Source organism: Trichosurus vulpecula, chromosome 7 (genome assembly GCF_011100635.1).
Source record: "Trichosurus vulpecula isolate mTriVul1 chromosome 7, mTriVul1.pri, whole genome shotgun sequence".
NCBI classification, from domain to species: domain Eukaryota; kingdom Metazoa; phylum Chordata; class Mammalia; order Diprotodontia; family Phalangeridae; genus Trichosurus; species Trichosurus vulpecula.
Window position 1 is genome coordinate 173,554,946 of NC_050579.1, and position 18,867 is coordinate 173,573,812.

An 18,867-nucleotide genomic window follows, 5' to 3' on the forward strand; every position below is an offset into this window, starting at 1 on the left:
CTGTATTAAATATCACCTAAACATAACCAAGCACTTGTCTCCCATCAGCTGGATCAAAACTCCCAGGAAAGCTCATTTTGCAGCACCTCTAAGCTCACCAACCATGTCCAGATGGCAATTCCTCATAGCTTGGAAACCACAGACAACTGACACAGATTGCTTGCACTTAACAGAACAGCTAATTTGTGCAGGAAAGAATATAAACGCTCCAATCAGGGAGCTTCCCATCGGGCTGATCTCTTGTACTGTGGCAGATAGCGGATGACTCCAGCATAGTTTATATGCCTGGGAGAGCTGAACCTCTTCCCTCACTCCCTGATGTCAAGTCAAAGTCAACAAGTGCTGGGCATCCCCGCCACCCTTGCTCCAGTAAAACACTCTCTCTTCAACAGGGTATTTGAGTTTGGGCAGGGGGGAAGTGTCATGTAGTCAGACAACATAGAAACAAGAAATACAAAACTATGGCCAAAAACATTTTTTAAAAAAACCAGGTCCTGTCTGAGGAAATCATCGCTGGCTAGGACTATTTCCAAAGGCATGCTGAGCGCTGTGCTGGGCCTGAGCTGCTAATGTCAGCTTGTGCCAACACTGCTTTGGGACTGGCTGGCCAATGACAAACCACTTGCTGCTCAGAACAGCTCTGGGAACTGTGTGCCAGAAAGTAAAGCAGGCTTTGGAGCTAACAACAATGGAAGTGCACAAGCCTTAAAAAAAAAGAATCCTATTATTTTCAGTTATGATACTTAGGAAACAAAATGACTAATGCATAAAAGGAGGGGGAATGTTTGTAAACTATTACAAAAGGTTTTGTGTTATTTTCAAACAGAGTGAGGACCTCCCTTTCATTCATATACATACATGTGAATGTGTATACATTTACACAGAGAAATACACATACATGCATACACATACACACATATACACAAACATTCCTTGCTCATTCCCTTTTTTCTTTCAGGGGCACAATATTTTAATAAATAAAATTTTCAACATACAGTCAGACCTCAGCTTAGTGGCCGAATGACTAGCAAACACACCCACACCTTCTCCCCCCCCCCACAAAAATATAATCTTAGCCTCTCTCTTCACTTGAATGCTTTTCCTCATTTAGTAACAGCTCTGCAAAAGAGTAACCTTTCTGAACCACTTGAAGAGACTTCAAAAGGAACCTCAACTACCCACCTGGATACATGCCAGAGGCTCATTTGTCCAAATCGAATAGCCACCAACTAAATATATTCTTCCATTATGGACGGCAACTCCAGATTCATTTTGACCTAAAGCAAAAAGAAAGAAGAAGGGGGTGTAAAATACACCACCTGCATGTTTTAATTAACCCTTTTGGCACTGAGGGATGCAATTTCTTTACACTGGTAGATTTAACAGAAACAGTGCGAGACAGGTGGCAACTGATCACTGCCTCCCAGGAGGTAGAGGGTAGAACCATTGTGGGCACACTAAGCTTCAGAGAAGCTATCTGCGTGATGATATAAGGGTCAGAAATGGGGCAAATAATTATTATAAGCCATTAGTGAAATGATTTATTAAAAATTAATTTAAGTAAGGGGGCTTCCATCTAAGAGTATATACTGCGTGCTACCAATTTATACCAGTACCAATCAGAGTCATGAAGGGAAAAGAACCAGGCTTGTTATCAGGGGACCTGACTTTGAGCCCTGGCTCAGCCATTTATTAGCTCTGAGACCTCTTCTATAAAATAACAGCAATATTATTTTCACTGAGGAAAGCACTATGCAAACCCAGGCACCTCATAAGTGTAAACAATTAATATTTCTATGTCACATCTTTGAGATGCGGAATGTCTCCTGAATGTGAGAATGGAAGAAAATGGTTAGATGTGTAGGCTATGCCTCTTAACTCCAAACGCATGAGCTCCTTGAAGGAAGAGATTTCTTCATTTTTTTTTAGTTTTTCTGTCCTCAGCACCTAGCCCAATGCTAATATGTAGTAGATACTTAATAATGAAAAAGTCATTCCTATGGATTGCCAAACATGTCTATATTGAACACAACCTATTAAACAGGATTCTGATATACTATATACATACTGTATGGATACACATGTGTGTGTACATATATACAGACAACAGTTTCTAAACTGTCTTGAAAACAGCTGATCTGGAAATAACTGGGGGAAACCCTAAATGCTGACACATCAAAATAATATAAGTCCTAGCTTAGTGCTGGCAGCGTTTCTTGTTTTGTTTTTAAAGACAGAATAACTTAAGAATACAGTCTTTCCTAGAGGACATCAGAGAATGTGATAGCCACATTTTATTGATGGGCTGACAAGGGATTGGCTGAAGCAATAAATAAACTATATCCTAAGCCAGTCAGAATCACAGATTTAAGGAACTGGATAGTCTAAGGTAACTCAGAAGAAACCTATACATGCATTTGGGAGACTCAGAAATCATTTTTTTAAAAGTCCAAAAAGGTAGATCAATTCAAGCATTTAAACACCACTTCCAGCTAATAATACTCTAAAAAGAGAATACTAATACTGTCGCCAGCATTAGGAATTGGGAGTGTTTGCCCACGGGGGTATCTGGTTTTCAACTCACCACTTTAAAAAGGCATCAAAAGGTAAAGCAATCTGCCAAGTCCTAGAACCTGATTTATTATTTTGTAAATGATTCAAAGGAAATGGACTAACGGGCTGAGCTCACAGGATATAACAGAAGGTGCTGGAACCTTAGCGATCACTGAGTACAAAGCCTTCATTTTGTAGATGAGAAAGCTGAAATCCAAAGAAGGGGAGAAGACTTGCTCAGGGTCACCCAGCTAACTGGCAGCAGAGATCAGATCTGACCCCAGGTCCCCAGAATCCAAAATTCCAAAATCCAGCTGCCTTTTCACTGCAAAACATTTACTGGCCACTTCTAAGTTGTAATAATGCAAAGACAGAAAAAGCTTTCAACTCCATAAAGATGAAATAAAGTTATGTTGTTTTTTTTTTTTGAGAGAGAGAGAGAAAAGGCAGAACAATTGGCGTTAGGTGACTTGCCCAAGGTCACACAGTAAGTGCGTCAAGTGTCTGAGGCCGGATTTGAACTCAGGTCCTCCTGACTCCAGGGCCAGTGCTCTACTCACTGCGCCACCTAGCTGTTATTTTTGTGTCTCCCCTTCCCCTCCATGCCTCAATAAAAGTTATATCAGAATGATTAGGACATTATGCACAGCTTTTCATTATGGTAATACTTCATTCCTGGATAGAAATTTTTAAGTGGGTCTATAAGGCTACTATGCCCAGAAATGCTGATACCTACAACACTATTTACTTCTTAGGAGCAAACATAGTGTTGTCTGTGCACATCACTAAACACAGAAATGCAAAAAGACAGAAACAAACCAAAGCAGCAACCTTTTCCAGATCATTCTGTCTATTGAAGATAGTTGGATTAAGTGGAAAAAATAAATTTACTGGAACTTAAATTGAGTCAGGAATATAAGGCTCACTTTGGGGGAAGAGGGGAGGTATTCATTAACTCAGACCCCTATCCCCATAACTGCATCATTTACAAAATTTAAAGTACATATTTGTTTCAGCAAAGAAATGTATGAACCTCACTTAGCCACGTAAAGAAGCAAGATGGCTATGTCACATAAAGAAAAAGTATTGTTCCAGAAGTCAGGAAACACCTGCATTTAAATCCTTCCCCCAGTACTTATTAGGGCACATCACATCACCCCTATGAGTTGTAGTTTCTTCATTTATAAGATGAGAATAACAATACTTTATGTAGTTATCCTATAAATCAAATTGGATTTTTAAAAATTTATTTAAAAACTTAGTAAATCTAAAAGTACTAAATAAGTGCCGAGTATTCTTGAGAGCATAGAATGCTGAACAGAAAGCCATTCTTAGAGCCAAGAGGATTGGGACTGACGTCCTACCTCTGACTCACGCTAGCTATGTGACGACGGGCACGTTACTTATCTCAGTGACATAGGCAACTCCCTAAGACTTTAAAATACAGATATAGTGTCCATCTATATCAGTAAAGGGAATTTCTACACTGGAAATTCTCTGCTATTATTTAAAAAAAAACTCCAAAAGTAATACAGGCCACTTAGAGAAATCAACTAGCTTTACTAGCTTTGATACTTAAAGGTGTAGACTTCCTCCTCAAAAAAAGGAAACAATATCTCTATTCTAGTCACTAGAATCAACCTCACTTATTTAGATATTTAGGAACATGGTAAAAATCTTTTTTAAAAATGTATTTCAAAACAAAGCCAGCTTCTGGTCTCAACAAGTTTTAGATTTTTCGAATTCACGAAGTCAAAAGTACTTACCAGTTAACAGGTTGAAATTGCAGCGTGTCCACTGGTCTGTATCTATGTTATAGGAATCTATATGTCGCACAAGGATGCGATCATTATTGTAGTCGAGGTCATTGCCCCCAAGAACATACAGCTTCCTCTGGACAGCAGCCATGGAATGATACACCCTCCTCTGTGGCATGGGGCTTCGACTGATCCACTGATTCTGCAAACAGAAGCAAAGCAGAACTATGCCTGTGATGGGGTATGAGTGTTTTCACGGTGGCAACAGCAAAACCAAATGCAGAGACTTCTACATTATAAAGCTCCTGGAGGGTGGGGCCTATGCCATTTTCCATCTTTTTATACCCATCATTCAGCAGAAATATCTTGCATACAGCAGAGCCTCAAAAAATATTTTTTGAGTTGAATTTAAGATACTTTCCATTTCCTCCTGTGTCACTCCCCCTTGCCCTCCTCCATCCCCATGCCTAACGTATCACTCACACAGTTTCAACATGAACCTTGGAAATGGCCATGAAACTTACGGACCTCAGCACAATAAGAATACATATAAAGAGAAGAGCCAAAAACTTAAATATTTACTTTAAAGGCTTTAGAGAGAGAGATTCACACAGTTCTTCTATTTGTCTTTAATGAAATGACTTTGGAAATAATGTCTAATATGATATGAGAAAACACAAGTTAGCATGGTAGCTGGCTCAACCCCGTGATTACTCATTTAAGCAAATAACTTCAATGCAAAAGCACTGTATGGCTGGGGATTTTTGTTGCCCCTTGTAATTAGGGCCACTGAAGGACACGCTAGATGGAGAAGGAAAAGGTGTTTTGTTGTTCTCCAGAATTAGGATTTTGGGGCAAATGGAAGAAGAGCTAAGGACTGATCTGCCAACAAACCTCCTCTATGCTATAGCATTTAAAGTCCTGTTAACATTGCTATGACCTCATTTCATGACAAACTAGAAAAAGGAAAATTTAGGCACTCTATATTTTAAAAGTAAATGTCTGATATTGTACTGAATATAATTTATCACTCATATTTGGTTCTGTGGGCACCTGAGTGAGAAGAAGGTCAACTTACCCTAAATAGGTCTCTGGTTCAAAATTAGGAACTCAAGAGTTACACCATCTCAAAAAAAAATTTTAAATCACACTTCAGAGTTACAAAGAGTTTGATAGCTGCCCTAGAGAGGTAGATTGCACTAAGAATTTCCTTTCTATATTAAACAAGAAGCATTTTTGCTAAGAAAAATTGGAACTTGACCATTAAAGTCCTATGTTTTGAATGGTATAATTTCAAAAATCCCCTCAGATTACATCATCTCTGGGGAACAGGAACTAAGTTCATATACACAAATACTAATTCATTCATGGCAGGCATTTCTATAGGCTCAGTTAACTTTGCCTCTTCTTTTCCAAAGATATTTTTGGATAGAAAATGTGTTTTCTGCCATTTGAAAGGCACACCACTTTTGTCTGCCACCTTTTTCTATGTGTAGATGTCATGCAAAGAGAACAACTGTTCCAAGCTAATTTTCAAATCAAACACCCTTCCAGCCAAATAAGTAACTTCCTTAATAAGAAAGTCAAGCTTCCTTCAGGTATTTGACCAAGAAATACCTTTAATTAGGCTACCAAGGCCTAGGCTCCACATAGGCTTCCTCAGGTGCCTTCTATCAGACTCCATATTACAGTATTAGGAATTAATTTTTGCATTAGCAGTCCTGTCCCCTGCCACAGGACTATGGACGCCATCTGGTTTGCAAAGGCTGCCTGCATCCCCTGATTATATCTTTAGCTTCCTCTACTGCGGTGCCTTCCAGGTGAGCCACCAACCGCTGCAACGGCAAAGAAACAGAGGGGCCTGGCGGGGTCATTCCTAATAAGCCAGCGTGTGAATACTAATCAGTGGTGGGGAAGCAGAGGTCACCCCAGCCTGCCTGTTGGCAGGTAGCAGTGTGCTCTGTGGCAGATGGCGGGCATTATCGACTCTCCACAAAGGCCTAGAAGAGAAACAAGCACCAAGGCTGAATGATAGAGTGATTGAGATTCTGTGCAAGATGTAAGCAGATGTGATGTTTGCCAGCACCCACCGTAAACAATATGCCAGTGGAATTTTTAAAAAGAGATTGTGTGTACAAACATGAAGCAGACCTCATTTGAGAAAATACTAACCCTTCCTTTCCACTTTAACTGTATCTGTGCCAAATTCGAGAGACTGCCATTAATGATCCCGTCTGGGACAGCTGACTCACTGACATCCCCAGTTATAATCTCTGAATTCTACAAGCTCTAATAACTCCAGGAAACACACTGGGATAGGCAGGAATGATGGCTTCTCTAATTTTCAGAATCAAGTAAGGGTTAAAAATGCATATAAAAAAAGATACAAAAAAGGAAAGCTGAGTTGGTGCCAGATACACATTTTTGGCTCATCCCTGCTCAGGTCACCAAAACCAAGCTGATGTTTCATGTCCTTGATAACTTCTCTGGGTGAATATAAAAAACCCAAATTAGACTATTTTGAAATGTTCCTTTAACCATGAAAAAAAAATTAACATGTCCACGAGTGGACAAACGTAAAATTCAGTAGACATCTGGTAAATTTGTTGTTTAAATTAGAAGGAAAGGGAGCTGATCTGTAGGTCTAAGCCCAGAAGGAAAAAAAAAAAAAGAAAGATCTAAAATATATGAGGAGTGGACAGAGAGAAGGCCAGACCTCATTAGAATGTTTACAATTCAAGCCCTGGCTGCTGGTGAGTCAACAGCATAGACAAACTCTACAGGCATTTCTACCTCCAGGTTTGCCTGACTACTGAGCTGCCCTGGAGAGATGGAAATTATACAGTGTGTTCCTCCCAGAAACACACTCCTAGCCAAAGGGTAGGGGGCATCGGGGCTCATTTAAACATCTCAGTCAAGATCTTCTACATAAGAGGAGAGTATGTATATTATCATAATACCAATGAACACCAAACAAATATTTTTCTCACCTAGTACAGACAGGAAAGAACTATGGGAAAATGGAATTTAAACCACAAAATGTCATTAGCTAAATTTCATTAGATAAAAGGTTCATTTTCCTTACACATATTATAAATTTGTATATAATACATACTGTACATAATACAGATATATACATATACATACATATATACACACGTATGGAGGAGAAAGAGATCGCATATATTGGTAACATAGTTAAAAAATACATACATATTACACCAAATGATAACTTGAATGTACCTTAAAATCAGTTTTCAGGAGCTTCTAGCTAGTCCTTACCTGGCTGGGTTCGTACACCATTAGTCTGTTCTGATATTGGGCAGTATTAGTTACTCCACCTGTAATGGATTAACATGTGTTAAATCTCTTCATGGATAAGACAAATAAAAATGAAGTATTAGTGGAGGGAATATTAACTGAGGATTGGTTTGTGTGCCCTAATGTAAACCTATGATGTGATTAAGTTTATTTAAGTAGCTTCACTTTGAAGCAACATTTTGGAGGTTGTCTACTTAAGAAGGAGCGACAAGTGGGCTGGGATTACCAAGACTGGACATGGTCAGATTGTTACAAACTGGATGAATGAAAGGAGGGAAAAATGCAACAAATCACTTGGAGAAAAGGAGAAGAGAGAGATGGCAACTCGGTTGTAAGAAACACTTCTGTGTGGTTTGTCCCAAGGACACTGAACAACAGGGATAAATCTTAGCCAAACATTTAACTTTGTAAATTTCAACAGTTTGCATAATAGTACACAAACAGCTTCTGCCTATTTGGAGATGCTATTTCCCAAGACCAGAGTAACTTAGCACAAATTAAATAGTATAGCCTGGGGTCTGCAGTTGTTCTGCTTGAAAAAATAATTAAAAAGTCAGTATTCAACCTTTAAAACTCTTCAAAAATTCCCGGCTTTGAAACTCTCTTGATTGCTGCATAGATCTAAGGAGGCTTGAGATCATCTACTTAACCAAAAACTCTTAAATACATATCGTGCTGTTCCCAGTTTTCCCCTATTCTGACTTCTTTCCAGGCCTGTTGTGTGTACAGAGCAACATACAATGTAATAACCATTTGCTCAGCATGAATTATTACAATCAAAATTCAAACCTCTAAAAATCAGCATGTGAATCGGCTTTGTGGAAGAAATGGCGTTAGTGGACATCAGTAGAAGCCAAAAAAGAAAAAATACCACCAATACAAAAGCAAGCAATTTCTATCTTAAGTAGAAGAAATTTTTACCAACAATAGTCTTGTGTGTTATGTTCTAAATCCTGGCCCCAAATCAGTGGCTAAAGCCAGGCTAGAGAATTTCTTGTTTATTTAATAGCTTCAATGTGATAAGGCTGCAAAGAAATATAAAAGTTTATATTTTCTATGTATGTATGGCACATACCTAAAGTTCTCTTCTTTGACAAGATCATAGACTAGCAGCCCAGTCAGCATAACACAAATTCTCTGCAAGGGTCACCATTTTCAATACTACTTAAGTGTAATTAAATTAAATTCTGCAAGTCCGTGAGTACCTGGTATGTTTAAGTTATTATGCTAACATAGTGGTGCCTAGTTAACCACAAAAGAGTTGGACTAATGATAACAATAGGCAAATAAGATATGGAAAAACAAAACAAAACAAATCCAGGCCAATCATCATTCTCCCACTTCCCTCCAGTAAAGAACTTGAATCATTCATTTAATTTTCTAAGATCATTTTTAACGAGAGGTTAGGTTTCATTCCCTCTAAGCAAGGAATTCCTTTTAAGATCAATGGGAAATTTGCCTGTGGTACAGATCCATGAAGAATACACAAATGAGCCTCTAGTATCTAAGTGAAAAAGAACTTTGCATTTCTTTAAGAATGTCTCCTTTCTAATATAAAAATCAAAGGAAAAAAAATCTCTCGCACTTAAGAAAAGATGGCAGAAATAACTATATCCCCTCAAATATTTACAATAAAGACACATATGCCAAATATATGCGCAGAATGGATTAATTTTTAGCCTCTCTCTTCCTTTGTGAAACTTTCAATACCTAATTGTTCCTACCCAGCATTAACAACAGAAGATGAATTATCAAGCATCCACTGAGACTACATAAGTCTTTGGTGTTGAAATGATTAACCAGCCCTTGCTCGGGGTACATCAGTGAGGAATGCAACAGTAACAGGGGGACCGGAGAGCCAGATTCCCTTTCACACAAACTTCAATCATGGAGGCTGCTGAACTTGTGGCAGAAATACCAGACCCTGCTGACGTCACCTTCAGTTAAAATTGCTGAAGGCAGTACGTCAAGTGTTCATAGTATTATCCTTAACAGACTTTGTTTGTTAGAGATTAAATGTATAGCACTGAATTAGAATGTCGCTACTGTAGTAAACAACCTTGGCAGTTCATACCTTCTCTTACAAGATTCTCCAGTATTCTCATTACTATTTATCATTTTCCACAGAAGCAATCTTTTTTTTTCTAATCTGTGCTCAGTAATTAGATTTCCTTAACATATGTATTTTCATTCATATAATAATATTTAGAAATGAGGAGTCAGATTACTAGTTGGGGGGGAAGGGGAGAATTACAGTTATTTGGTTGATTAGTGCCAGGACGTGAAATGCCAAGAGCTTCACCAGCGAGGCAATGTGGCAACTTTTGCCAAGTCACTGTTGTGAGGGAAAACCCCAGACAGTGCTGCTGCTACTGCTTCCCGTTAAAATAATTGACAAATAAGCACATAAATAAAGCCACTTCCCTTAGTACACACTCAAAAAAAAAAGAAAAAAAAAAGATGAAGCCTCCAAGTTCTCCCTGCTTCCACTTCCTTGATGCCTTTGCTCATTTGTGGAGCTTCTTCATTCCATTCGCTTCACACACCACTCTTCACTTTTAGATTAATCTGCTGAAATGAGATGCTAAGGATTTGCATACAGATTTGACTACACAAAAATAGATATGGAATTAATAACAGTCTCTATATGTTTTAATTTCTCCTAGACTGGAGTACCCTTGCCTGCAGCGGTATTCTTGGCTTTGAAAGTCATCAAGCTGATTTGTCTGCTCTTAGGTTAGGATGCCACATGCTGCTACACTGTCCCCCGCAATCAAAGCACTTGCATAGATAGATTCCATGCCTGCCCCTATCAAGTATATTTTATAGATTGGCAGTTTTGATCTCCCTCCCCAGGGGGATAATCTGCATCTTAACAGCTTTCTATAGATACATCTGTCATTAAATATGCCATCTTGTATCAGCATCAATTTTCGAAACCAAGTTTTCCCTAACTTTGAAGTGCCACAGTTGAACTTGAGAATTTTCAACCAAAATTCAAAATGAACAGCCTCATCATATGCTCCTGAACTGTGAATTCAAAAAAGAAAAATACTGCTGGCTACAGAAAGTCACCGAGGTCTTAAAGAACTGCCTGGAGAAATGAAAAGTTAACACGCTGCTGGAAGTGAGAAATGATTCCTATCACAGGACAAGACAACGGCAAGACATTTTCTTAAATCTCCCCGGCACTAGTCTGCAAGAAACTCAGTGATGAATGGATGAACCCACCATAGAGAAGATAACGGGATGGTTAAAAACACCAAACAAACTCTGTCTACACTTCGGAGTGCCCTCTCAGACACTTAAGGCTGTGACAAAGACAACAGCTAGTAAATGCTTGCGTTTGTAAAAGGTAAGGGGTAGGGGAAGGAGAAGAACAGCTCTCTTTGTCCTTTGGTCTTAGCGGGTCAAGTCTGTGGCTAATTCCTTTTTTAAAAAAGGATAATACTTTTGCATTTGATAAACTCACTACACATTTCTTATGGAAAAAGGAATCTTTTTTTGTAGCCCACAGTGGCCACAAACACCATTGACCCTGCTTCCACTGAAGTCCCCCCAGTCAATAAAACTAAGGAATCAGCCCTCGTGGAGATGGGACCTGGCAATTGTGCCTGTCTCTGCAGCAGCCACAGTTACTAACAACTAACAGCTAGAAAATAAAGTTATCCCCACCAAAGTGGCTAGACCGTCAAATGGCTCAACATGAGAAATGAATGTCGTTTTGTCGATGGAAATTACATTAAAGAAGATGCATCATCATGATCTGCTTTGCTGCACACTCCAAAGACCACAGGCCCTTCTATTGCTGGGTCGTTGAAATTCTCATGGGTGCTTTCTTCCCCTTTTAGAATGACCTCCTTGGGAGTCTTGCTTTTCTGTTTGCATTCCTAGTACTTAGCACAGTGCTTAGAAGATAGCAGAAGCTTTTTAATTTGTCCATTCTCACAGCACTGGGCAAAGACTAGAATCTATTCAATAAATATATATCAGCTCAATACATAAATAACATAAAATAAATATAAATCATTATATATTATATATTAGCAATTCTTAGGCTTAACAATATCTCATTCACATCAGGTATTTGTGTAAAAGCCATCAGAACCATTATCAGGGAAAGCCACCGGAGAAACCCCAGGATGCTTCTAACCCCCTCACAATATTACCTATTTACTAGGTACTCAATAAATACTTGCTGAGTAAAAGAAGAAAGGAAATAATAAGATTTAACTTGGCATATTTCTGTTCTTCACACACTGCTTTGCATAGATAGAATCCCAAAAGTCTAACTGCAGTTTTAAGCTTTAATAGCTGTACACACATACATACCACATTCATATACATATACCACATATTTACATACACCTGTATACAGTCGTGTGGGATTTTTTTTTTGTTCTTTCTACCTCCTATTGTGCAGTACTGTTGAATTCTTCATGACTCCATGAACTATATCGTCCGTGGAGGTTTTCTTGGCAAAGATACCGCAGTGGTTTGCCATTGCCTTCTCCAGTGGATTAAGGCAAACACAGGGTCACACAGCTATCGAGTGTCTGAGGCAGGATATGAACTCAGGTCTTCCTGAATCCATGCCCAACGCTCTAACCACTCTGCCACTTTGCTGCCTATACAGCCTGCCAAATAGTAGGTACCTCAAAAATACTTGTTAATGCTTGCTAATTACGTAAGACACAGACACACACATATACAATCATTTAATCAATAAGCATCTGTAAGCAACAGCTTAGTTCCAGATCCTGTACTAGGATCTGCTGAGACCAAGACAAAAGTGTCTGCCCTTGAGGACAGATCATGTGCATACACAAATGCATCCACATGCAGGGCTTCAGATCTGTGATTTCATGGCTGTGGGGAGCCGCTAGTGAGGAAGGGCCCTCTACCCCTGTGGATCAGCATCTATTCTCCCCTTTACAGCCTGAGTGGCCTGGACAACGAGACGTTAACTGACTTGGCCCAGGTCATACAACCTATTAAAATATCTGTATTCCCCACGCCACGCTACTTTTCATACTTGTGTGTAAATACACACACACACAGAGCCAATACAAGACCAGCCCCTGACACCTTAGTGTGACACTGGGCAAATCACTTAACCTCTCATTGCCCCAAGCAGCTCCCTAAAACCACAGATTAGAAAAGGCAGAAATCTGCAGCAGCAGTGGAAGTTTCCTCGCTGGTAGTTCTCCACACCAAAGAAATCACAAGTTTAGTAGATATGTATATGTATGTAGATATGTCTTTTGGGGGGGGGGGGTGGAGGTGGGTGGGAGAGGATCGTATTATGCATATGTGTATATGTAAATAGAAGCTTTTCTTCCCTGAACCCCACCCCCATTTCCAAAATAACTCAAAATATTCACAGCTGAATCTTGTCTGTATGCCCTAAGCTAAGAAATGAATCTATTTGCATGAAGCAAAGAAATAAGAGCCAAGTGTATCTATTATTCACTTCAGTATACTGCTAACCACAGAAATAATTCCAGTGAGTGTAGGCTACACAGCGTTAGAAGTGAAGCATACACACGGCGTGTAAGAGGAGTAAACATCTCCAGTGGATTCTAACACGGTAGAAACAATTTCAGTCAAGGATATTTTTGACAGAGCAGCAACTTGCAGAGAAGCTTCCTCAATTCATGCATTAAATGAAGAATATTATTCCTTGTTTTAACTGTCACACATGAGGAAGCCACAAAAATGGATGGGTAATTAATTCACTCAAATTCCCCAGAGAGACTTTCACATCTACGGTATTATCTATCTGTAAGGAAAAGATTTTTGCATTGGGATATTTGTTTATCATACCCATGTAGAACATCTCATGTAAACAAACAGGTCACTGACCCAAAGAGTCTCACGTGAATGTCTACGGCACCGCAGTAAATATGAACAATGCGGGTTTTCCATGAACAAGAAGTAGTGGTACAAACAAGGTTACGACCTCCCAGATGTCCTTTAAAATCTTTTAGGAAAGTCATGCTCTGATCCTACTGTAGATTATCGCCTCATATGATTAAGTTTGTTTGGTATTTTAGTAGCAATGTTTTTATTTAGAGATTTTCAAATGGAAAACACGTAAATACAGAATCAATGAGCCGGAATAAATCATATGATCCAGCCCTCACTGTCCCTTCTACCTTTGCACAGCCGCCTCGTGGCAGGTTAATGCCTAAGTCATCCAGAATGGATGAATCTTGATCCTAGTTATAAGACTATTATTCAACCATACACACACATATAAGTATGTGTGTATACACATAGATAACTGCTTTAATTGCTTAGACTGCCAGTAAGCTATTTCTACATTAAACTCAATGCACTTTAAATTCACTTCCCCAACTTGATCTACATTTAAAAGATAAGGAATAATTAATGTTCTTTAAAAAAAACCCACAATGATAATAGTTCCTATATATATAATACTAAGCAGTATTTGCATTACTTCCATCTCCATTTTGCAGATGAGGAAACTTAAGGACATAGAGAAGTGAGTTGCCCAGGGTCACACAGCCAGCAGATGTCAGAGTTGGGGCTCAGAGCCCAAATGTCCTTTTCACTATTTCACAGTGCCTCTCTCGTCCTCGAGGGTGATTATTAAATTATTTATGGTTTAAGGGTCCGGGGCTATTTTTGGAGGGTGTGAATAAGGATGTAATTCAGTTGTTTTCTTTCCTCCAAAGAGTGATTTGTTTATAACAGTTAGTTTAGGGGAATATAACCTCAGTACCAGGTGCAATGCTATTTGGCCCCTATCTCAGAACGATAAATGATAAAGGGTGAGGTCAGAAAAGCTATAAAGATGGAGATTTTTTTAAAAAAATTTCAACTTAAGTAATATTGAGACCTATAAAGGAGATTTGAGTCATTAACTTGTATTAAAACTAGATGTGAATTGGAAACATCAGTTTTCTACCTGTTCCCAAGCATTAAAATAAGACCCAAATCCATAAGCAGTCAGTCAGTAACATTCTCAATAACTTTCCAGCACCCTTTTAACATCAGGCTTTCCCCTATTCCCACTTTCTGCAAATCCCAGTTTGAGACACTACTCTAGTATAAAGCCATATGTAAGGTCCCAGTCGGGCCCTGCCTAGGTTGCAGAGTGGACAGAGTGCTGGGCCAGCAGTCAGGAACGCTCACTTTCCTCAGTTCAAATGTGGCCTCGCGCACTTACTAGCTGTGTGACCCTGGGCGAGTCACAACCCTTTTTGCCTCAAGTTTCCTCATCCATAAAATGAGCTGGAGAAGGAAATGGCAAACCACTCCATTATCTTTGCCAAGAAAACCCCAAATGAGGCCACAAAGAACCAGACATGACTGACACGACTCAACAACAACCCATTCAGCAAGGAACTATCTTCATCATTTCTGCGGCTTTGTGCTACTTTCTTGGTTTATAGATGCAATCATAAGATGAACAGGTAAGCTGTTACACAGGGTATTCTAAAAGACTTAGTGCAGCTGAACTGTACTAAAACTTTTGAGCCACTTCGTATACGATGAGCTAATGACTAATTTTCAGGAAGATGTTTTTCAGGAGTTAATGTAATGTACCCCACAACAGAGATAACATTTTTTAAAATAAAAAAAGTGCAATGCACAAAAAAATTTGAGTCATTTTGCTCTATTCTACACTTATTTTACTTCAATATTTTCATTTCAAATCTAAATGGTATGCAGCTCATTTGTGAATTGGGTCATGGTGTCAAATGCTGTTGGCACCAGTAAAATTCGACTACCTCTAACATTTTAAATTATCCGCTAATGGCTATCTCCATAGAGCTTGGTACCTGGAGTTCCTCTGAGGTTTTCTCACTTTTAAAAAATATCAACAGATTTCAAAAGTGTCTTGACCCCCAGTGGAGAAAGAAAAGACTGAAAATTCCGCTCAAGTCTTCGATAAAACCTTTGCTACCCAACAGAATACCAGAAACCCTGTGTGGGAACCCAGCCAGGTCCTCGTATCTGTCGTGTTCCAATGTCTGCCGGATCTCAAAAGGATGCCAATGTTCCAGTCCCTCATCAATTAGCTGAAACGCTTCGGTGAGCTGGTACAGGATTGAAGAATTGGTTTCAAAAACCTTTATCCCCTTCCAGAAACAGGGATTTCATATTTAAGATCTGTGACATCCAATGCAAATAATGTCTTTTTTATTTTTTAAGAAGCTCACAGAAAAATCTAGTTTACCCTACCATGAGTAGTCAATTTACAATTTATTTATTAGATGTAACTATGGGAGAAAGAGGTGGCAAGATTAAGGTATTATAGGTGTCACTGTTGATCCCTCCCCCTTCTTTCCAACCGCAGCTCCACTGCTTCTCCAGAAAAAGTGGGGGTTTTCTTCTCAGGAACACAGCAGGGCAGAAGGAGACCTGAGAAAATTGTGATTGTCTTCATTAACGGTGATTAAAGTAGGCAGCCTATGTTAATGCGAGAAAAGAACAAAATAAACTTACCTTATGGAACAGCCAAGGGAAAAGAAAGATCAAACTTTGTATTTTCTTTTCTTTTTTTTAAATAGCAATGCCACGTTGCAACAGAGAAGGCCACTAATTTTTTTTTTTTTGGAGTAGAAGTGTGCTTTCATTGGCATAAGGAATTTCTTAGAAGGAACTTTAACCAATGCAAATCAACATTTTCTCTGCAACTTGCAGCTTCAGAGAGTTGCTTGGGGTTTGGAGAAGTTAAATGACTTGCCCACAGTCACACAGCCAGTATGTGTCAGAAGTGGGCCTTGACCAAGGTCTTCTTGGCACCAAAGCCTCTGTCTATTATACCAGAGATAGCCAAACTCAAAGATAAACAGATGCCTCCTAGCTGAATATTGATTTAGAAAACCAGAAATGAACATTATTCCTATTCTAGTCTATTTTTCTTCATTTTGTTAAACATTTCCCAGTTACATTTTGATCTGGTTTAGGCAGCACTCCTCTCTGTGGGCCTCAAGTTTGATACCTATGCAAGCATACCATACTACCATTCCAATGGCTTCATTGTACAGCTATACTATCGTGGGCATCGAGCAGATTCTATGCTAGGTCATTTCTTAAGAGTTATATCACCTGATATGGAAATACATCTTACATGACTGCACATACATAACCTATATAAATTGCTTACCATCACAGAAAGGGGGGAGGGAAGGGAAGAAGAAAATATGGAACTCAAAATTTTACAAAAAACGAATGTTAAAAATATTCTTTACATGTAATTGGAAAAAACAAAATACTATTTTTAAAAAGCGTTATACCACTTAAAGAAAATGGTAAGGACTTGAACAGCCTATAACCTTCGGGGTCGTCAAAGAATCTGATGGGAAAGAAATAACAAAGAATATTTACTAAGCATTCCTGAGAAATCATAGCCAAATATGGGCAAATTTAGTATAACTTTTAAGAGGTTGACACAGTCATGACATCCGAAATTAAAAGAATCCAAGAAAAGGATGAAATTTGGTAGAAAATGTAAATTATAGTGATTCAGTGGTTGTTTCGTCATTTCTACCACCCCCTGGCAAGTAGAGGTTTATTCCCAACTTTATGTAATACTTATTTTCCATCTGTTTTTTTAAAATGTCTGTACAAAGATGCTATGACCCACTGTAAGTACATGATAAATATCTCTTGAAACACTATCTCCAACATATATTTAAATAGTAGGCTACCATAGTTCATTCAGTAGACGAGGCTTTTATTAAAATACATGTATGTATTCCTGTCCATTGGTAAATGTAACTTCTAAGATGAGCAACCGACACTTCTGCCTCATTAATCTTCCTTTTCTTTTTTAGGTTGCTAATTAATCTAGACTTCATCTTTTAATTTATCTAACCCATGGCTCTTCTGAAGTGGCTCTCTTCAGTGACACTAGAGATAATGCCAAGAATTGATACAATTATCCAGACATTGCAGTTCGAACCCCTACATTATCCAAAGAACTCTATCTTATCTTCCTTAAGGATAAAATGACAAGAAATGTGCAAAGTGCTAGAGGGCCTAAAGAAGAATTTCATAACAGTTGATGGTGTTTAAAAAAAGGAGGGGGCCCTAAATTACTGAGTGGGGCTATGGAATCTCCTTCCCAAGTGGCCTTAACATAGGCTATTTTGGTAAAGAAAGAAAGCGGGATAAAGTATGAAACCTCTGAAAGGTTTTGACTCTATGCTTCTCCATTTGGCAGTGCCTTGGAAGCCTAATTCAATCAGTTCCATTAAATAGAACAAAACAGGCCTCATCCAACAATAAAAAGATTCAATTTTCCATATGTGGCGGCTGAACTAGGTATCTGAAGCCACATCATCCTTGAGGGAATCATTATTTCCTGAATTACAACCATCGGGAACTACGCATCACACTAGCGTCCCAAAAGAGCTAGTGCTATGTTTCCCAAAGTAGGATAAAGGAAATAAAACCCAACAAGGCAATTCGCTTCCTCTTTAGGAATTGGGTAGAAAATCTACCCCTCCCAGACGGTGACAGTGCCGGGGTTTTTAAGCGTCATCACAGAGCATGGCAAATGTAGACTTTCCAGGACGAAGCTTCCAGCAATAAAGGTATGGCAGTTCTGTGGCTTGGCTCCTATACTCTCTGCATGAACAAGGAAGGGGGAAAAGCTGGATTTCCCACAAAGCGGGAATGGTTGTTTGCTCTCTCACAGAAGTCACATGTTCAAAGGCAAGCTAAGAGTAAATTCCATAGGCCAGGGTGGCTGGTATCTCACAGACCCCTCGAGCAGTCTCATGAGGCCTGTGGCTCCCTTTCCAGAATAGCTTTTTTTAAAAAAAATGCATACAATAAAAACATAGGATTACAAAGCAAATACAATTTTAAAACATTTGTTTAAAAAGTTCATAGACTCCAGGTTAAGAACACCTGCTGCAGATCTGTCTATGACTTTCATGCTAGTGTCATCCTCTTTATCTATTAAATTGGAAACTTGAAAGGAAGAGAAGTGGTCCCCTTTTCGAATGCCAGGGTCATTAGGTACAAATTCCAGACTGCCGTCTTTTCCAGCAACATATCAGTGATGGCATTTCCTCCAAGCTCCTTTTCCAGTTTTAAAGGTGTCTGAAAATACCAGATCTCCTACCAACTCTTGAGAAATGCCTAAAGTCATGACACTGAAAGCCCCAAACCCACCAATAGGGAATTGCAATTTGTATGAGAAAGTATTTTGGGATTTAAGTATTTTCCTTAGGAAAAATGAAGACTACAA

The 18,867-nt window shown here is 38.9% G+C and overlaps 1 protein-coding gene across 1 annotated transcript in view; it reads right to left on the reverse strand.

The window, feature by feature from the left end:
• The window catches only part of KLHL32 (kelch like family member 32), a 210,668-nt gene that overhangs the window by 12,031 nt on the left and 179,770 nt on the right, over positions 1–18,867 (reverse strand). Inside the window, exons 8-10 of the mRNA XM_036767768.1 lie at positions 7,593–7,651; positions 4,320–4,512; positions 1,183–1,277 (exon numbers count right to left, since the gene is read on the reverse strand). Of these exons, the coding sequence (XP_036623663.1) occupies positions 1,183–1,277; positions 4,320–4,512; positions 7,593–7,651 (347 nt within the window). The remainder of the gene's footprint in view (positions 1–1,182; positions 1,278–4,319; positions 4,513–7,592; positions 7,652–18,867) is intronic.